The sequence below is a fragment of the Pelodiscus sinensis genome, chromosome 8, assembly GCF_049634645.1.
Source record: "Pelodiscus sinensis isolate JC-2024 chromosome 8, ASM4963464v1, whole genome shotgun sequence".
Lineage (NCBI taxonomy): Eukaryota > Metazoa > Chordata > Testudines > Trionychidae > Pelodiscus > Pelodiscus sinensis.
In genome coordinates this window covers 66999672-67016174 of record NC_134718.1, presented here as the reverse complement: position 1 = coordinate 67016174, position 16503 = coordinate 66999672, and the positions used below count along the sequence as shown (strand labels likewise).

The 16503-nt window shown below is 43.6% G+C and overlaps 1 protein-coding gene across 5 annotated transcripts in view; it reads left to right on the top strand.

Moving 5' to 3' along the window:
- The window catches only part of RBM20 (RNA binding motif protein 20), a 199931-nt gene that overhangs the window by 151433 nt on the left and 31995 nt on the right, over nt 1-16503 (top strand). For all 5 annotated transcript variants that reach the window (XM_075935489.1, XM_075935485.1, XM_075935488.1 and 2 more), the window contains exons 3-8: nt 634-695; nt 815-906; nt 1218-1315; nt 9935-10078; nt 12617-12748; nt 15146-15225. In XM_075935489.1, the coding sequence (XP_075791604.1) occupies nt 634-695; nt 815-906; nt 1218-1315; nt 9935-10078; nt 12617-12748; nt 15146-15225 (608 nt within the window). The remainder of the gene's footprint in view (nt 1-633; nt 696-814; nt 907-1217; nt 1316-9934; nt 10079-12616; nt 12749-15145; nt 15226-16503) is intronic.

Genomic DNA, 16503 nt, shown 5'->3' with positions numbered 1-16503 from the left:
GTCCGGGAGCTCAGACCCCTCCTAGACCGGGTCTGCTGTCACCCCGCGCTATTGCTTTTGTATCAGAAGTAGCAGCATGGGGCTACAGGCAGGTGGTCCATGAGGGGAGCTGGTTTTTAAACTGGCTCCCCTCGTGGACCAGCTCCCATTTGGCACCCCGCGCTGCTGTCTCTGATACATTGGCTGCCGGCCCCACCCCCAAGGACTATAGAATAATCAACTAACCAATACAATTTCATGAGGTTTACTCGACTATTCAATTAACTGATATTTAACATCCCTAGGCCTTATCCTATATTAACTTAACTGATTTAAAACTCATAAACTTAATCGCTTGTGTAAAGTTATGCATAGAATGTTTTCAGGAGCTCAAGTCTTTTCAACACACATTTATAGCATTTCACTTACCAGTTTTGAATTGATGTCAGTATGGAATAAAAGTCCATTTGATATCTTCCTTATATGGTAACCCTTTTATTCTTATTTACCTCATGAATTATTCGTTATTCTTACTTACCTCAGATTCTGTTGCTAGTTAAATGAAACTACTGTACTAGTATATGAAATATGCCAATTTCAAAACCAGCCCTTATTGTACACTTATTAGTTATGTCCTGTTTATTTCAATATTAGGACTGGGATCAGCACATTAACGGAAATCTTCACATCCAAAAATGTGTGGTTTTCTCAGAAAAGTAAGTACTGTTTTAGAGATCTTAGACTGAATTCACACGGGTGTAACCTCGCTCACTTTGACATATTGTGTTTGTTACATTCCTGCTTTTTGGAGTAAAACTCTCTTTTCCATTTTCAGCACTGGCATCCGATGTGCATTAAACTCAGTAGAGGCAGTGTTGCATTCATCTCCAAATAACACATCGGTTTTTAACCCTTCTAGCATTGAAGGTGAGTTGTTTACATATTCATTAATAACAAGTATACATATTAAAATGAAAAAGAAAGTAATTTTATAATTCACCCATATCTTTATAAAAATTCATTCTAAGAGGTCCCTTTTTATGTGTTAGAAAACCACGGAAGCGTATGAATGTTATTTTTTCTTTTCATTGGTGTTTTTTACTGTAGTACCAATTGTTCTGTATAGAAGCATGGATGATAATTCTGAATTATTTAGAAGCAGTCTTTTTTAATTAGACACATGTATACAGTTAATATAAGTCACGGTTTTTACAGTGTGTGTACAATCCATTATTTAGATTACCCATCGAATGCTGGCTCATCTTATACCACCTTGCCGACAAGATCCTTTGGTCAGCCAGGCCCTGCATTTTCTTCTCTTCCATCTGGGGTAAAAGTGAGTATATAAGCCCAATATTCTCCTTTTCCTTGACTTCATTGCAGGAACAGACTATACTTACCCAAATTAATAATGAACTAATTTTTAGGTCCCTAAAACTTCAGATATTTATTCAGATTTACCTGTACTTCCTAGATCTTTCTGGTCTTGTTTGAGTCAGGATTTTCATACACAATTATGATTATTTTTCTTGCATGCCCCAGTTGAAGCCCGGAAGTGGAAAAAACAGGTGAATGGTTTTCTGACTGTTTTCAAACCCCAAAGAGGCTCAGGTCCACTTTGTTTGGGATGATTAGTTTTTACCTTGTTCAAAATGTTTCACCCATCTCTACGAGCAACATGTGAAACTTTTGATAACACAAACATTAGTGTTCAGCCTTCCCTATACTGGTCCCCCTCTTATTTATCAATATGGGAAGGACATGGTTTCTGTTTGCTCCCCCCCCAGCACACTTGTTTCTTCCCACCCCCCCAATGGTCACAACCCTCAGTTTGAGAACATGTGTAACCAGGGGTGGTGGGTATACTAGGCAAGGGAAGGCATTGCCTTCCCAAACCGCCAGCCTGACCCCACTCATGTTTTGCCTCCAGAACACCTATGGTGTATGTGGATGTAGTGTTGCTGTCCTTTGCTCCAGGGCTGGGGAGGCTGGGGCTGTGCACAACTCCGCCTTCCTGTGATGTTGGCGGAAGTGACTTGGATCCTGTGGGGGATGGGATCTGGGCAGAAGGGGAGGGGCTGAGGATGGGGTTGGGGGCTTACCTCCCCAGCCCTACCTTCACCCACCGCCCATGTGTGTAATGCCAGCTAGGACCTCTGGAGCTTAATGCATGAGCCTGTACCACATGAGCAAAAAGCCTGCTGGCTCTTACCTAAGGCTATAGAACCGAGTTCTTATTCTCGCCATAAGTGGTCTAGGTGCCACTAGATGGGACAGTACACCACAGCCAGAAGGCGTGTGGGTTACACAGGCACTCTAGAGCACTAGCTTTGTGTTAGTTAAATATTCTGTTCTATCTGCAAAAGCCCTTACAATGTTTCAGTAAGTTCACATCCCTGTTCACTCTTCCATGATTTCAAGTTGTAATTCTTGCCTGCGGTCATCTTCACCCCTCTCACATACAAAAACATTTTCCTCAGCCCGGTCACCTGAACTTTTGTTCAAGTGGCAAGAGTTAAATGCATACAAAAGCTAATGTTAAAATTGACTCTTAAAAAGGGCTAAAAATAATAAAAATATAAAGAGATAGGAGTTAATGTGGAGTTATAGAAAAGCTGGGGTTAAAAATATGGAAGTCAAAGGATCGCTTTGGGTTCTGCTACAGTATAAATAATATTCAGTTGTGTTTTTATGTTCAACTGGTTATGTACTGGTCTACTGAACATGATAGTGTCAAAAGTATCATGGAAACCCAAGCTGATTCTGTTTCCATCTCACCTTCGGAAATGTCAACCCATTTGTTTGTTTGAATATGGTCATTAATCTTCTGTGCTATTGTTTTGCTGATGTCCAGAGATTCATAGATTATAAAACAAGGAGGGACTACTGTGATCATCTTGTCTGACGTCCTGAGTACCACTAGTCACAGAGCTTCCCTGAATTAATCCCTGTTTAAAACCACTCAATTATCAGCTATCCTGTTGTCAGCAATGGAGAATCCACCACAAACCCTTGCTAAATTGTCCCAATGCTTGATTACTGACACTGTTAAATTGTTGCCTTTTTCACAGTCTGCTTTTTTCTAGTTTCAACTTCTAGCCACTGGACTGTGTTTTATCATTGTCTGCTAGGCAGAAAAGGCCATTTTCAAATTTTTGTTCCAGATGTAGGTACTCATAGCCTCTGATCAATTCATCCCTTAATCTTCTCTACATCTTCTTTAGTACTTGTTGAGGGGGCTGAAGATTTGAGTGAGTTCTTATTCAAATTGTTTCACCCGTCCCATGCTTTCCATGTTTTCTTTTAATCATTCTCATGGCTATTCTGTGAACCCTCACCAATGATCGACATGCTTCTGGAATTGTAAACACCAGAACCGTAAACACCGGTAGAACTCACACCAATGCCAAATACAAAGGTAATATAACTTCCTATTACTACTCAAAATTCCTCTGTTTATGCGTCCAAATATTGTGTAAGCCTTTTTGGCTACAGCATTGCACTGCGAGATCATATTCAGCTGATTATCTAACATAACCTCCACGTGATTCACTGCTTCCCAGAATAGATACCCTCCCTCCCTCCCCCCGCATCCTGCAAGAATGGCCTACTTTCTTTGAGCATAGATGTATAACTTTACATTTGGCCCTATTAAAATGTACATTTTCTTGCACCTAGCTTACCAAGCTCTGCAGGTCACACTGTATTTTTGGCTTGTCCCTTCATTATTTATCACTCCCCTCCCCTCCCCAGTCTTTGGGCCATCTGCAAACTGCATCAGTGATTATTTTGTTTTCTTCCAGGTCACTGATAAAAAGAGTAGGGCCAAGAATTGATCCTTGCAGGACCCCTCTAGAAACAAAAGCTCTTGATGATGAGTCCCAATTTATCATTACATTTTTAGATCTGTCAGTTAGCCAGTTTTTAATCCAATTAAAAACTGCCATGGTAATTTGCTATTATTCTACTTTTTAAAAATCAAAACTCCATGTGATACCAAGTAGGAATGTTAATGGGTATTGGTTAACCAGTATTCAGGAAGTAGCCCACACCTGTGACCCACCAAGGGACCCCTGCCTCTGGCCCTGCACAAGCTGCTGCTTCCAGCTGGGCTGGCAAGGACCTCCTCCCTCCCCCTGGCCTGTCCCTTTTAATCGGTTAACTGGTTAAACTTAGGCTACGTCTACATTGGCATGATCTTGCGCAAATACTGTTTAATGCAAGAGTTCTTGTGTTAAAGTATTTGCGCAAGAGAGAGTCTACACTGGCATGTGCTTTTGCGCAAGAGATGTGCTTTTGTGCAAGAGCATCCGTGCCAGTGTAGACGCAGCCCCTATGTTTAACTAGATAACTAATTAAACAGGATTTTACATCCTTAGTATCCAGTCAAATGCCTTTCTGAACTCTGAGTATATTACATCAGCACCATTTTCTACTAAATTTGTAATCTCATTAAAAAGTCCTGAGTTAATGAGACAGGATTTATTTTCCATAAATCTATGTTAAGTGGCATTAATTATATTACTCTTCTTTACTACTTGATTACTTGAGTCAACTGTTCATTATTTTTCCTGGGATTGATTTCAATCTGACAGGCCTATAATTACCAGATCATCCTGTTTACCCCTTTTAAATATTGGCAGAACATTGGCATGTCTTCTCTTTTATAGATTCACAGACTCTTAAATCCAGAAGGCAAAACTGTGATCATCTAGTCTGCGTCACCTATCCCAATGCACATCACAGATCCTGTTAGATTCAATAGTGGGGCAAGAGCCCCTTTTTCCCTGGCCAATGTTTGGGCCGGCAGCTTTCCCCCTTTCTCAGGTTTCTGGGGTAGGGAGCTCAGCCACTCCTTCTGGGACTCGCTCCCCTGCTGTGTCTAGCTCTAGAACTGCTATAGCTTAGATGCAAATTCTTGCCCTCTGTCTCTCCTCTACCTCTCCTTCTGTCCTCTCACTCTCACCCCAACCTTCTAACTGGGGAGGCTTTTAAAGGCCTCCGGCAGGCCTGGAGTGGAGTCACCTGTCCCCAATCATCCTGCACTACCAGCTGCTCCTAATTGCCCTGCAGCTCTCCACCCTTAATTAGGAGGCCTTTTACTCTTTTGGGGCTGCCTTTCCCCTACTTTGTAGCAGCCCTCTGGCCTGACCTTGTCACAATAGCCAAAGTCCCAGTGTTGTTTAACTGCCCAGATATAAACAAAATCTAAAGGGCTGAATCTTCTACCTCCAAACTCTGCCTATTCAATTTAGCATCCCCAGTTTTCTGAACTGAGAAAGGAGACTTCCCTCTTTGCAACAGGCTGTCTTAGCCCGTCTTACATTCCTAACAATCTTTTGTGGGGGGGGGGGGGGGGGGGGGGAGGGAGGGGTTGTAACAGACCTGCATCTAGCTGAAGTGTTTCCATTAATTTTTGCATTATTGCCAATTTCCCTGTTTTACAAACCAAATGTAGCATCTGTTCCAGTTGCTCAATATGGTCATGAACTAGATTTCAATCAGAGACTCCTAGAGCTGGAGGAGACCTCAGGAGGTCATCGAGTCCAGCCCCCTGCCCAAAGCAGGACCAATCCCAACTAAATCATCCCAGCCAGGGCTTTATCAAGCCAGCACTTAAAAACCTCTAAGATGGAGATTCCACCACCTCCCTAGGGAACCCATCCCAGTGCTTCACCACTTTGTGGTGATTTGAATCCTTCCTTTCATTGTACACGGAGCTGTAATTTACAGGGCTCCTGGTGATCAGCTTCCATCGTCATCGCTAGCAGCCGCTTCCTCTTCTGCTCAACCTGAATCTCATGAAAGACTCAAGGTCCGTAGCAGTTTCCGGCCTCTCAGAGTGTCTTTGGCCTCCTTTTGCTCATCTTAATTTGCAAGTCCAGCTGAGCCGCTGTAAACTGGTTCATTGCCAGTCTATCCTGGAAGGCCCTGACAGGCAAGGAATACAGGTTCCCTACCCAGTTTAGATGGGATTTCTTCTTACCCTCTCCTTCTAGCTCTGTCGTTGCACCATGGCTCGCTTAAATTAATGGCTAGCTCCAAACCACATATGAAAGGCTTATAGGTCTGGATAATTTCATTTATTTTCAGGGCCTAAATTCTGCAGCCCCCATCAGAGGTGGGGGGCACCCAAGTTACCTGTTTGTAATTCCGCTTTCCATTTCTCTTCCAGCCATTCAGAGATTTTCCCTTTCACATTATTTGAGCTGGGAGTCCATTTGCACAGCAGTGTAAGGCCAGCGTTCAAACTCAGGTGCAAACCTAACCCCCCTTTAGCCTACATACCAATAGGGCTTGGACACAGCGTCTCAGGAGCCCCATGGGGTGGAAGGTCCAAGTCTGAGTCAAGTCAGGATCCAGGGTTCAAGCTTTGCAGTGTAGATGCAACCCCACTGGACTCCTGCTTTGGGAGTCTGACAAAGTATCATATCCCACAATTCCACAGGCTGACTTTCTTTGTCCTCTGGACAGTCGAGTCGGGTGGACAGTCAGGTGTTCTCACCCTGCGCTTCAAACAAAAGGCTAAACAGCCAACTTTTGGAAGGGTGCTAGAAGGTCTGGTTGAACTCCTAGCATAATGCAGCATAGACACTGGAGTCCCAGGTTGGACTTAACGTTCAATAGTTCCTAAAGCTGGAGTTACAAATAAGCGTAGACACTCAAACCCTAAGTCTGTGGTGTCCAACACAGTAGACACGTGGGCTGTTTGGCCGGTTGAGTGTGGCTAGTTGGCTTGAACAATGTGGCTATTTGGCCAGTTGAGTGTGACTAGTTCGCTTCAGAACTGGTTGGACACCACAGCCCTAGGTCCAGCCACCGCTCGCCCTGGGTTTCTATGAACTCCAAGAAAGGTAGAAATCTGCTGTAAATGTCTGTTCTTACCCAGGTCTTCTGCTGGCTCAGTTCCCCATCTAGGTGTTCTGTGTTCCCCTGTCATCAGTGTCCCTTTGATGTCCTCGTGTGGCTGAGTTTTTAGTTCTGTAAGTCCTTGCTGTAGCTCCGTGATGGGCAACTTAGACTAGTGACGTGGGCCACCCTCCTTCACCTCAGTGGGCTGCAAGATTGTCATAACCGAGGCGGTCTCCCAGGAGAGGCTAGTTTTGCTGACTGTGCTTGTGTACCTAGAACTTGCAGTGGCGCTTTGAATGCAGAAGGAGCACGCGGCTCTCACAGTCACTGTTGTGTGCAATTAGCACACACCACACTTCATATGTCTTTGCTTTAAGACAGGGTCACTGTAATAATATCGGTAGAAAAAAACTGTGCAGATGGAAACCAGAGGAATCGTAGGCTACGATAGACAAAATATCTCGTGGCCACACGTAGAACCCTGATGGGCTGCGTGCGGTCCTCAGGCTTCAGGTTGCCTACCACTGCTGTAGCTTTTCTAGGTTGGCAAAGGGGGCAGTTTTCTGGGGCCCAGCAATTCAGAGGGGTCCAGGGCTCCTGACCACCGATGCTGCTACTGTGGCAGTGGCCAGAGCTCCACGGAGTGCCACGCCACATGTTCCAGGCAGCTCTGAGGGCTGGGGCAGGGGAGTGTGTCAGGTTCTTGGCAGCACTGAGGACTGGCTGCCACCCGGCCTCAACCCATCCGCCCGAGGCCCCAGCCCTTCTGGGAGTGCAGAACTGGCCTACCTCCCTTACCCAGGGGCCTGCAGAGGCGGTCAGCACCCCTGTTCCTGACTGAGGGTGTATCTATACTGCTATCATGAGGTATGGACTGAAGCTTGAGCAGATATATCTAGAGCCTTGTGCAGGTACAAAATTTGTGTCCGCATCTGAAGCCACAAAAGTGAATGGCAGATACCTGCGGATATAAAATGGATATCCGTGGAATGGCAGGGCTCTAGATATACCCAAACTAGCATTAATCCTGCTAGCTCTGGGGCCAGACTAGTGAAGCCAACAGCAGGCACTGTACAAGCCCACATGGGTCACTGGGTAATTGCTTGGATGGCTAGCCCATTTTGTCAGGGCTTCCCTTTCGAGTTAAAGCTATCTTAGGTATGTCTGCTGGAGCTAAAATCACACTCCATGAGAGCAGTCTGGATATTCCCCTTGGACACTGACGTTCGAACAGACCATCAGGGTGCACTTTCGTTGCAGGACAAAGCTGGGGCTGTGTGGCTGTGCTATTTTGGTTTCGTGAGCCATTCTCTGCCCCTTGCTAATTGTTTGTTTTGTTAAAAGCCGCTTCTCAGGTTGCCCCTGCCAACCTTCTAGGATAATCTGATGCTGCCTATTCCCTGTAGCAGACTAGTCACTATGGAGGCATACTAAAATAGCTTGGGGGGAAGGGGGGATGCTTTTGGAAGTTGTAACTTGAAACCATGCAAAACTCAGAAGGGTTTGGGTCTTGTCAGGAACACACGCTGTGCTAATTGAAAAGTTATGAGGGGTCATGAGCTTGTCTAGCAAAGCTGAGCAGATGGACAGCTTTGTATTCCCTGTGCCAGTGAACTCTGCAGTTGTGTGCGGTTCTGACTAGAAATGGATGCACCAGAGCTTTGACGGGGCTCAGAACCCAAACTCAGATCTGCCTCTAAATTTCCATACCTGGGTAAAAAGTTTTCTATCAATTAAAGCATTCAGACAACAGTCGCTGTTTTAAAACTTCAACAGTCAGCCTCCACAAAGCAAAAATATTACTGTGAAATTCATTTTCTTTGCTTTGTTATTGCTGTTAGCTGATGCTATATTGAGACTATACAGGGCTTAAAGAAGCTTCCTCTCCTACTAGTCTGAGGATAAAGTCAGTGAAGATGAAAAATACCTATTTCCCAGTGTCAAGGCAATCTAAGTTACAAGTAAATGATCAATAGTGTACTGTACAATGTCTTTTACATTTCACTGCAATGCACAACAAAAACAAACAATTGTTAATATTTTAAAGCAAGACAGCCTGGTAAGGGTTCATAGCTGAACTTTCTTACTTGTAAACTCAGGTGATACACAAAACATCTGCAGTGGCTCCAGTGAATTTGATCCTACTAGCTCAACTGACTTGTGGTCTTCTTTGTGCTGCACATTCTAAGTGAAGGCAGAATTACTTCTCCAGGGAAAACCTCACTGCATAACAAATATAGTAACTCCTCCAAAAGTGAGAAGCCTTCCAAGTAATTTTAGCTAGGTTACATTACACACATCTCACAGCATATCTCAATGCTTCTTTGAACAGGGAGTGTAAAGCCTCTTTTCCACTCAAGGGAGACAACTTTGAAAACTCCATTTCAGAATAGATTTCCAGTGTCTCAAAGAGATTAGCGCTCTATCAGCTTTGAATCTGTGCCAATCCAATTAGAGAATTGTGTACGGTGACTATGTCACTATTCAAAAGAGGTTACAAAGAGGAAACTTTCATTGTCACAGTGGAAGGGGGAAGGTTGTAGGTTCTGGAAAATGAAACACAGGTGACTGCCCTAAAAATTAAATGAGGCTCATTTTGCTTCTTACATAATTGAGTGTAAGCTAGACAGAAGGATTTAAATGTAACCCATCGTTATCCATACCTCACTTCAATGTTCCCTCTAATCTTTTCCATCCAGGTGTGGATTTCTTCCATCTATGTGCAGAATAATTTTTTATGTGCACTGAGACATGTGTGAATATGTACCACCAATAGAAATAAAAATCCTAGCTGGGGGTGATCTGTTAATCATCTGGGAGGCATTTGAATTTCTCCTGAGTGTCTGCACAAGTGTATAGCTGACAAGGAACACTGCTCGCTGGTAGTCACCACACCTCCCCTGAATTTATTTCTGTCACTGTATTGTGTACTGAAGCATCTTGAGTCTGATATAAAACGATAAAATGGAGAACATTTAAAATGAAGGAAGTTTGGTTTTAATTTTTTCAGCATCAATTAGCAAATCTCATTTGCGACTGGAAATGAAAAAACCTACCTATTGTATTTTTCAAACTTGTATACTAATATTTTTATTCCTCCTAGTTCCCACAAAGGAAATCCACCGCAGGTCGAGTAGTGCATATCTGCAATCTCCCCGAAGGAAGCTGCACTGAGAACGATGTCATTAATCTTGGACTTCCCTTTGGGAAAGTCACTAATTATATCCTCATGAAATCTACTAATCAGGTATTTTGACTTTTGTGCCATTAATTGAGATTTATTCAGTGGTGAAAGTAACTTAACATTTCTTACAGGTACTGTCCTATTGCAACCCAGGTATTTGCCAGCTCTTTAAATAGCTCCCTGCTGGCTTTTACCATAGCTTAACCAGCTCTTGCCAGAGCTGTGCACAAGGCGCACCCATTTACTTTCACCTGTGGATGTATTCATTTTTGTGTGGATGTTTCTTCATAATGGAAACTTGAATACGAAAAGTGTGCTCTTAAGGTTAAAAGGGGTGTTTTGAAATTGATCATGGTCACAGATGTGGCTGTAACCAATGTCAGCCTTTATTGCTAGTGAACTGGTAAAAAGAGTGAAAAAGTGAAATCTTTATGCAAACATATTTCTTTATAATTTCAAAAAATTTGAATAATCTTGACTTGCCCCAGTTACTCTTAGTAGCCAGCTCTGTATTTTCAGAGTGCTGTTTATTTTTTTCTACTCATCCCTGACAAACTGAGTTAGCCATGAGAAGAATGAGTTGTGCTCTATTCTGCTTTTATCTACCATCCACTGCTAGTTAAGCTCTGGTCACAGAATCTTCATTATTGGTGACGTGCAAAGGGCAGTCTGGATTTTTAGATCACCGGGTGAGCTCACCATGCTGGCAGTCAGCAAAATTGTATGTTGTATTTAAATTGTAAACTAGTCAAAATTATATGGAAATAAATCACTGAATTGAGATGTGTAGGGAATAGTAATGTTTCATTTTAAAGTCAGGATGTAAAGGAAATAGTAGCATTTCATTTTACAGTGACTCTTCTCATCATAATCATACTTTAAATTACAGTAAATGTAGATCACAGTTGCCATGGAACAGAGCATCTGCCCCGCATCGGTCCTTTAAGGGTTAAAACCCAGCTCTGGGAGAGGACTGGAGCCACAGAGCCAGCATCTGTGGCAGGAATTAGCCAATTGGGGCCCAGCTGAGGGCTGTATAAATAAAGGCTGCTGGTGGGGGTGGAGACAGACTTGCTCTTGCTTCAGTGCTGGAGGAGGGACCTGGCTGCCAAGGAAGCTAGAGGCTTCCTGACTTACAGCAGGGCTGGGGAAAGGCAGGTAGAGCTGGGGAAGCTTTGGCCAGGCAAGCTCCCAGGTTGCAGGGCCTGAAGCAAGACCTGAGGTAGTAGGGCTGAAGCGGGGCAACCAGCGTAGGCAAAGGCAGTAGGTCCACACCCCTTTGCCAATGATGAGTGGCCATCACAGACTGCAGTTTGCCCCTGAGGTAAGGGGCTAGATGAAGACTGGCAGTAGGGTCAGTGAGGCAAAGTGGGTTTAGGAGCTTTGGGGGTTCCCTGTAGGGGCACTGCAGCAGGGGAGGATGCCATGGTCTGAGAGAGATGTGGAGGAAAAACAGGTAACAATGGGTGAGACACCAGCTGAAAGGGGCGCATCAGCACTGAAAAACTAATTCCCAGAGTGACAGGCAGGAGGTGTAATGGTGGCAAGGCTTGCCCTGTTATAGGCCACTAATACTAAAGTCACATCCAAATACATCTTTTGTTTAAACTGTCATAAACCTGCTTGTTAGCACCACTCTGAGCTTTAATTCTTTCTGGCTGTTGACAATGACAGACCTGTCTTCTAAATTTGACATTCGATTTGTCTTGCGTACCAAAGTCTGGACTCTTACAGGGTTAGCAAAACTGAAGTAGAAATTTCAAGAGCGGCACCTTTTGCAGCATTTCGGCTACGTCTACATTGGCACCCTTTTCCGGAAATGCTTAAAATGGAACAGTTTTCCGTTATAAGTATTTCCGGAAAAAGCGCGTCTACATTGGCAGGATGCTTTTCCGGAAAAGCACTTTTTCCGAAAAAGCGTCCGTGCCAATTTAGACGCGCTTTTCCGCAAAAAAGACCCGATAGTCATTTTCGCGATCGGGGCTTTTTTGCGGAAAAGACTACTGGGCTGTCTACACTGGTCCTTTTCCGGAACAGTTTTTCCGGAAAAGGACTTTTGCCCAAACGGGAGCAGCATAGTTTTTCCAGAAAAACAATGATGATTTTATATTAGATCATCATTGCTTTTCCGGAAAAGAAGCGGCCAGTGTAGACAGCTGGCAAGTTATTCTGGAAAAGCAGGTGCTTTTCCGGAATAAGTGGCCAGTGTAGACACAGCCTTCATGTCCTCTGCCTCTTTTCACCAACTAACCGCAAAGTTCAAAGGTGACCATGAAAATGGGAAGAAAGTGCATTCACGTTTCATGGGTCAAGAAAGATTTAGTCCTTTTTTTTTTTGTTAATTGATTTCATCTTTTCTAACTGGCAGTCCATTTATTTAAATAAATGGAAACTGATCAAAATACCCTGTTACAATTTCAGCGCCAAAGCTGAAATGCTACACGGATCTAGGAAAATCTTGTGCAGGCTTTTTGCATTTTACAATTTGCTAGAACCGATGTCTCAAAAACATTGTGAACTTAAGCTGATGTACCATGTTTGTCTCACTGCGGAGTGCCCAGCACACCGAAAATCCACACGCCTTTTTCTTTTTCGCCATAGGCCTTTTTAGAAATGGCGTACACGGAGGCAGCACAAGCTATGGTGCAGTACTACCAAGAGAAACCTGCTATGATTAATGACGACAAGTTACTCATTAGAATGTCTAAAAGATACAAGGAGCTTCAGCTGAAGGTAAATTGTAAACATGTTCCTGACTGTACATGGGTCTGAAGTTCTTGGCACACCTGTAGAAACCTCTGCTGATCACTGATTGTTACTTACCATAATAGGAATTTTCAAAATGAAATGATGGCGAAGAAGTTACCCAACACATGCTAACATGCCATGGCTACTCAACCATTGGCTTTCTTCTTGAATTGGAGTTATTTGCAGAGACTCTACTTAATCTGATTCTGTCACACCATTAATCCTAAACTCCTTCCCCAGCTGTCTTATTACAGCCAGACACTGGTATTGCTCAGTGTAACGAAAGCCTAATAGCCAGCCATGCATGAAGCACTGCAGATGCCATGCCGTGGCAAAAATAAGAGGCTACTGTTCTTTCTGTCATTTGTCAGATGTGATTTAGTAAAAATGGCTTCACTAATTGTACCCTGGAGCCACAGTACAATTTCCATATATAACGGTGATGGCACTGCTGTCCTAAAGATTTCTATCAACAAGCTTGTTTTCTCTCTCTGCGGATGAGTTATGTGCATGCTGTAGCATTGATGGGAGGATAGACCAGGGAAGAGTGATAGTCAAGGGCTGTGTCTACATTAGCGCGATCTTGCGCAAATACTCTTTAACGCAAGAGTTCTTGCGTTAAAGTATTTGCGCAGGAGAGCGTCTACACTGGCATGTGCCTTTGCGCAAGAGATGTGCTTTTGCACAAGTGCATCCATGCCAGTGTAGATGCTCTCTTGTGCAAGAAAGCTCCGATGGCCATTTTAGCCATTGGGCTTTCTTGCGCAAGAAATTCATGTTGCTTGTCTACACTGGCCTCTTGCTCAAGAACAGTTGTGCAAGAGGGCTTATTCCTGAGCAGAAGCGTCATAGTTCTTGCACAAAAAGCCCTGAATTCACAAATTAGAACATTAATGTTCTTACGCAAGAACTCCCCGCCAGTGTAGACAGGCAGCATGTTTTTGCGCAAAAGCGGCCACTTTGGCGCAAGATCCTGCCAATGTAGACACAGCCTAAGAGTTATAGCACAAGCAGGCCCATTGACTGGGTGGAAGGAATGGCAAAGAGGGCAACCAGCGATTCAAAAAGGTCTTGGGTTCCCAAACTCCACTGCTGCTACTGCCTTGGGCCCTTTCAATTGCTACTGGAGTGCTGCACGCATACTCCGGGTGGCTCTAAGGGCTTGGGGAGGCTGGCATGGCATGCCCTGGGCAGCGCTGAGGGTTGGCTACCGTGGCCCACCCCTTCTGCCTGAGGCACCGCCCCTTCTGCATGAGGCCCCACTCTTCCACCTGAGGCCCCACCCCGTCGACCTGAGGCCCCGCCGCTTCTAGCATATGGAGCTGCCTCAGTGCACCTTGTGCAGGTGGTTGTTGGTTCCCCTGAGTACATGCCTAGGACTCAAATTACCTGGGTTCTAGTCCCTGCTCTACAAAGATGCACTTATAGATCAGTCTCTGTGTGCCTCAACTGTCCATCTCTAAAATGGGAAGAGTAGTTCCTCTCTACCTCACAGGGCATGTGGGGAATATACGTACAAAAATGAGTGAGGTGCTTAGATACCATGGCAATGAGTGCCTGGTATATATCTAAGGTAAATAGATGTTGAATGTGAACTGCTCAGAAAAGCCTATAAATTTACTACAATTTTTGGCAGTTCCAATTGCACACAGCCTTATAGCCCAGGAATTCCCGGTACTTTCCTCAAAGGTAGCAAAAGTGATTTTTTTTAATTCAGGAAGGAGTGGATTATACTGCTATGAATTGCTTTCAGTGCCTGTATGACTATATTGTTCAGCTAGCCTTGTTCGTATTGTTTAAACACTTTGATCGTTTGTAATAATTTTCTATAAATGGTCTTGAAAGAATTTTAGCTGTTGAAGTTTCACTTACAAGCTTTCCTTGATATTTTTATTTGAAGTTCCCGTGGCTACATATGTTGTTGTGTGGCCATGCTCCTGAATGGGCTAAGCAGTGAAACTAAATACCATAGCAGTCTATTCCTAGGGAGGCAAAAGGATGAATGACACAGCTGTTTAATCCATGTTTTAGGCTAGTGGTCTAATTTGTCTCTTGCTACATGCAGATTCCTTCCAAATATTATACAGTGAATGCCCAATAAAATGAGACTGTCTAGTGTTCAGATCAAATTATATAAGCCAACAAATATAAAGCTACAATGCTGACGTGTAACAGATCACTGCTTCCTATCAGTACAATTTTAGTACATCAGTCACCATGCTACCAACTTGAGAGAAGACTATGGGAACATACTGTATCAGGATATTTTTCACAGGTAGTGTAATGAAATGCTACATGGAATGTCTCTTCATATATGTTGTGGCACCTAAAATAGCTTAGAGATATGTTGGATTCTAAACAGGCATCTTTTGTTTTGTTTAGAAACCAGGTAAAAATGTGGCGGCGATCATTCAGGACATCCATTCTCAAAAGGAGAGAGAGATGTACCGTGAAGCTGACAGGTAAACTCTTCATGATGTCAGTGGGGTATACCCTTTTTTCAGTGATTTGGTTCAGAAGAAAGTTGACAGAGCAATATAGACAGCAAATTCTGTGCATTCTGAACACTGAGCCATTACCTGTGCTGATTTAGAGGGTTTCTGGATGGTTTAGAAATAGGGGGGTTGGATAACTATGATTCTATGAACTCTGCTGACTGGCAAGCAGGATAATCAAGCATGTCCATTTCCTGTTTCGTTCTTAATTCTCTCACTCTCTTAGGTTTTGGAAGTCTCTTGCACTTCATTTCTACTGCTAGAAAAAATACAAATGGGTACTATGATAAATCACAGAGCCCAGGAAGTGAAACACAATTGCAGATGGAATAGTTATTATGCAGTAAAATGATGTTGTTCTTAGTACTTACTTCTTATTAGTGAGCATTGATAACATGCTTGGCACATGCAATACTCAAATTTCAAGACATTCCCCTCTCATCTAAAGACAGACAGGTTAGATGCACTGAGAGAATGGAGGAAGGAGTCATGTTAAATAAAAAATGTTGCTATTTATTCGGCATATTTTCCACGTGCCTGTTATTTATTACGTGCATTTATGGGTCTTGCACTAGAAGTGATTCTATAGGAGGGACAGTCACAAAGTGAAACAACTTTTATCCAGGGGTAGAAGTGCCACTTTTTATCACTTTAGTGATGACATGGATGCATAAATGGCCTGTATTAAACAAGTGGAAACTGACATCTGGTGCCATTCTTAAGGAAGAACAAGTATTTTTCTGTGAAAGATTCGGTGTGGATTTTTAAAAATGCTGTGAATGTTAGTACATGCTGAAGCTCTCTCATCCAGCACTCTCTGGTCCAGCAGAATCTGGAGTTTGGCGTGATTTTAGTTAGCTGGATGTCCACTTATCATGGGCCGAGTTTCCCGAGGTCCCATAAAGTTTGTTTGCAGCCATCAGTCCTGGCTCTGTGTTCTGTGCTGTTATGTAGCTCTAATTTACCCCTAAATGTCTTGTAAGAGCAGTGGAAGTGTTGGTCATGCTGCAAGTCAATATTGACCTCCCGTGGCTTGGCAAATTCTCTGGTTCGGCACCGGTCAGATACCAAAGGTGCTGGACTAGAGAAATTCAGCCTGTACCATTCTAACCAGGCTCTGGCACATGCAGGGGAACAGTGCATGTGCAGATGGCTACGTGTCCAAAATCTGTGGGTGCAGTTGCAAAGGTTTGTTTGATTTGGCCGCAGTGTACTAACCTTGCACTCCGTATGGCTGGATCCAAA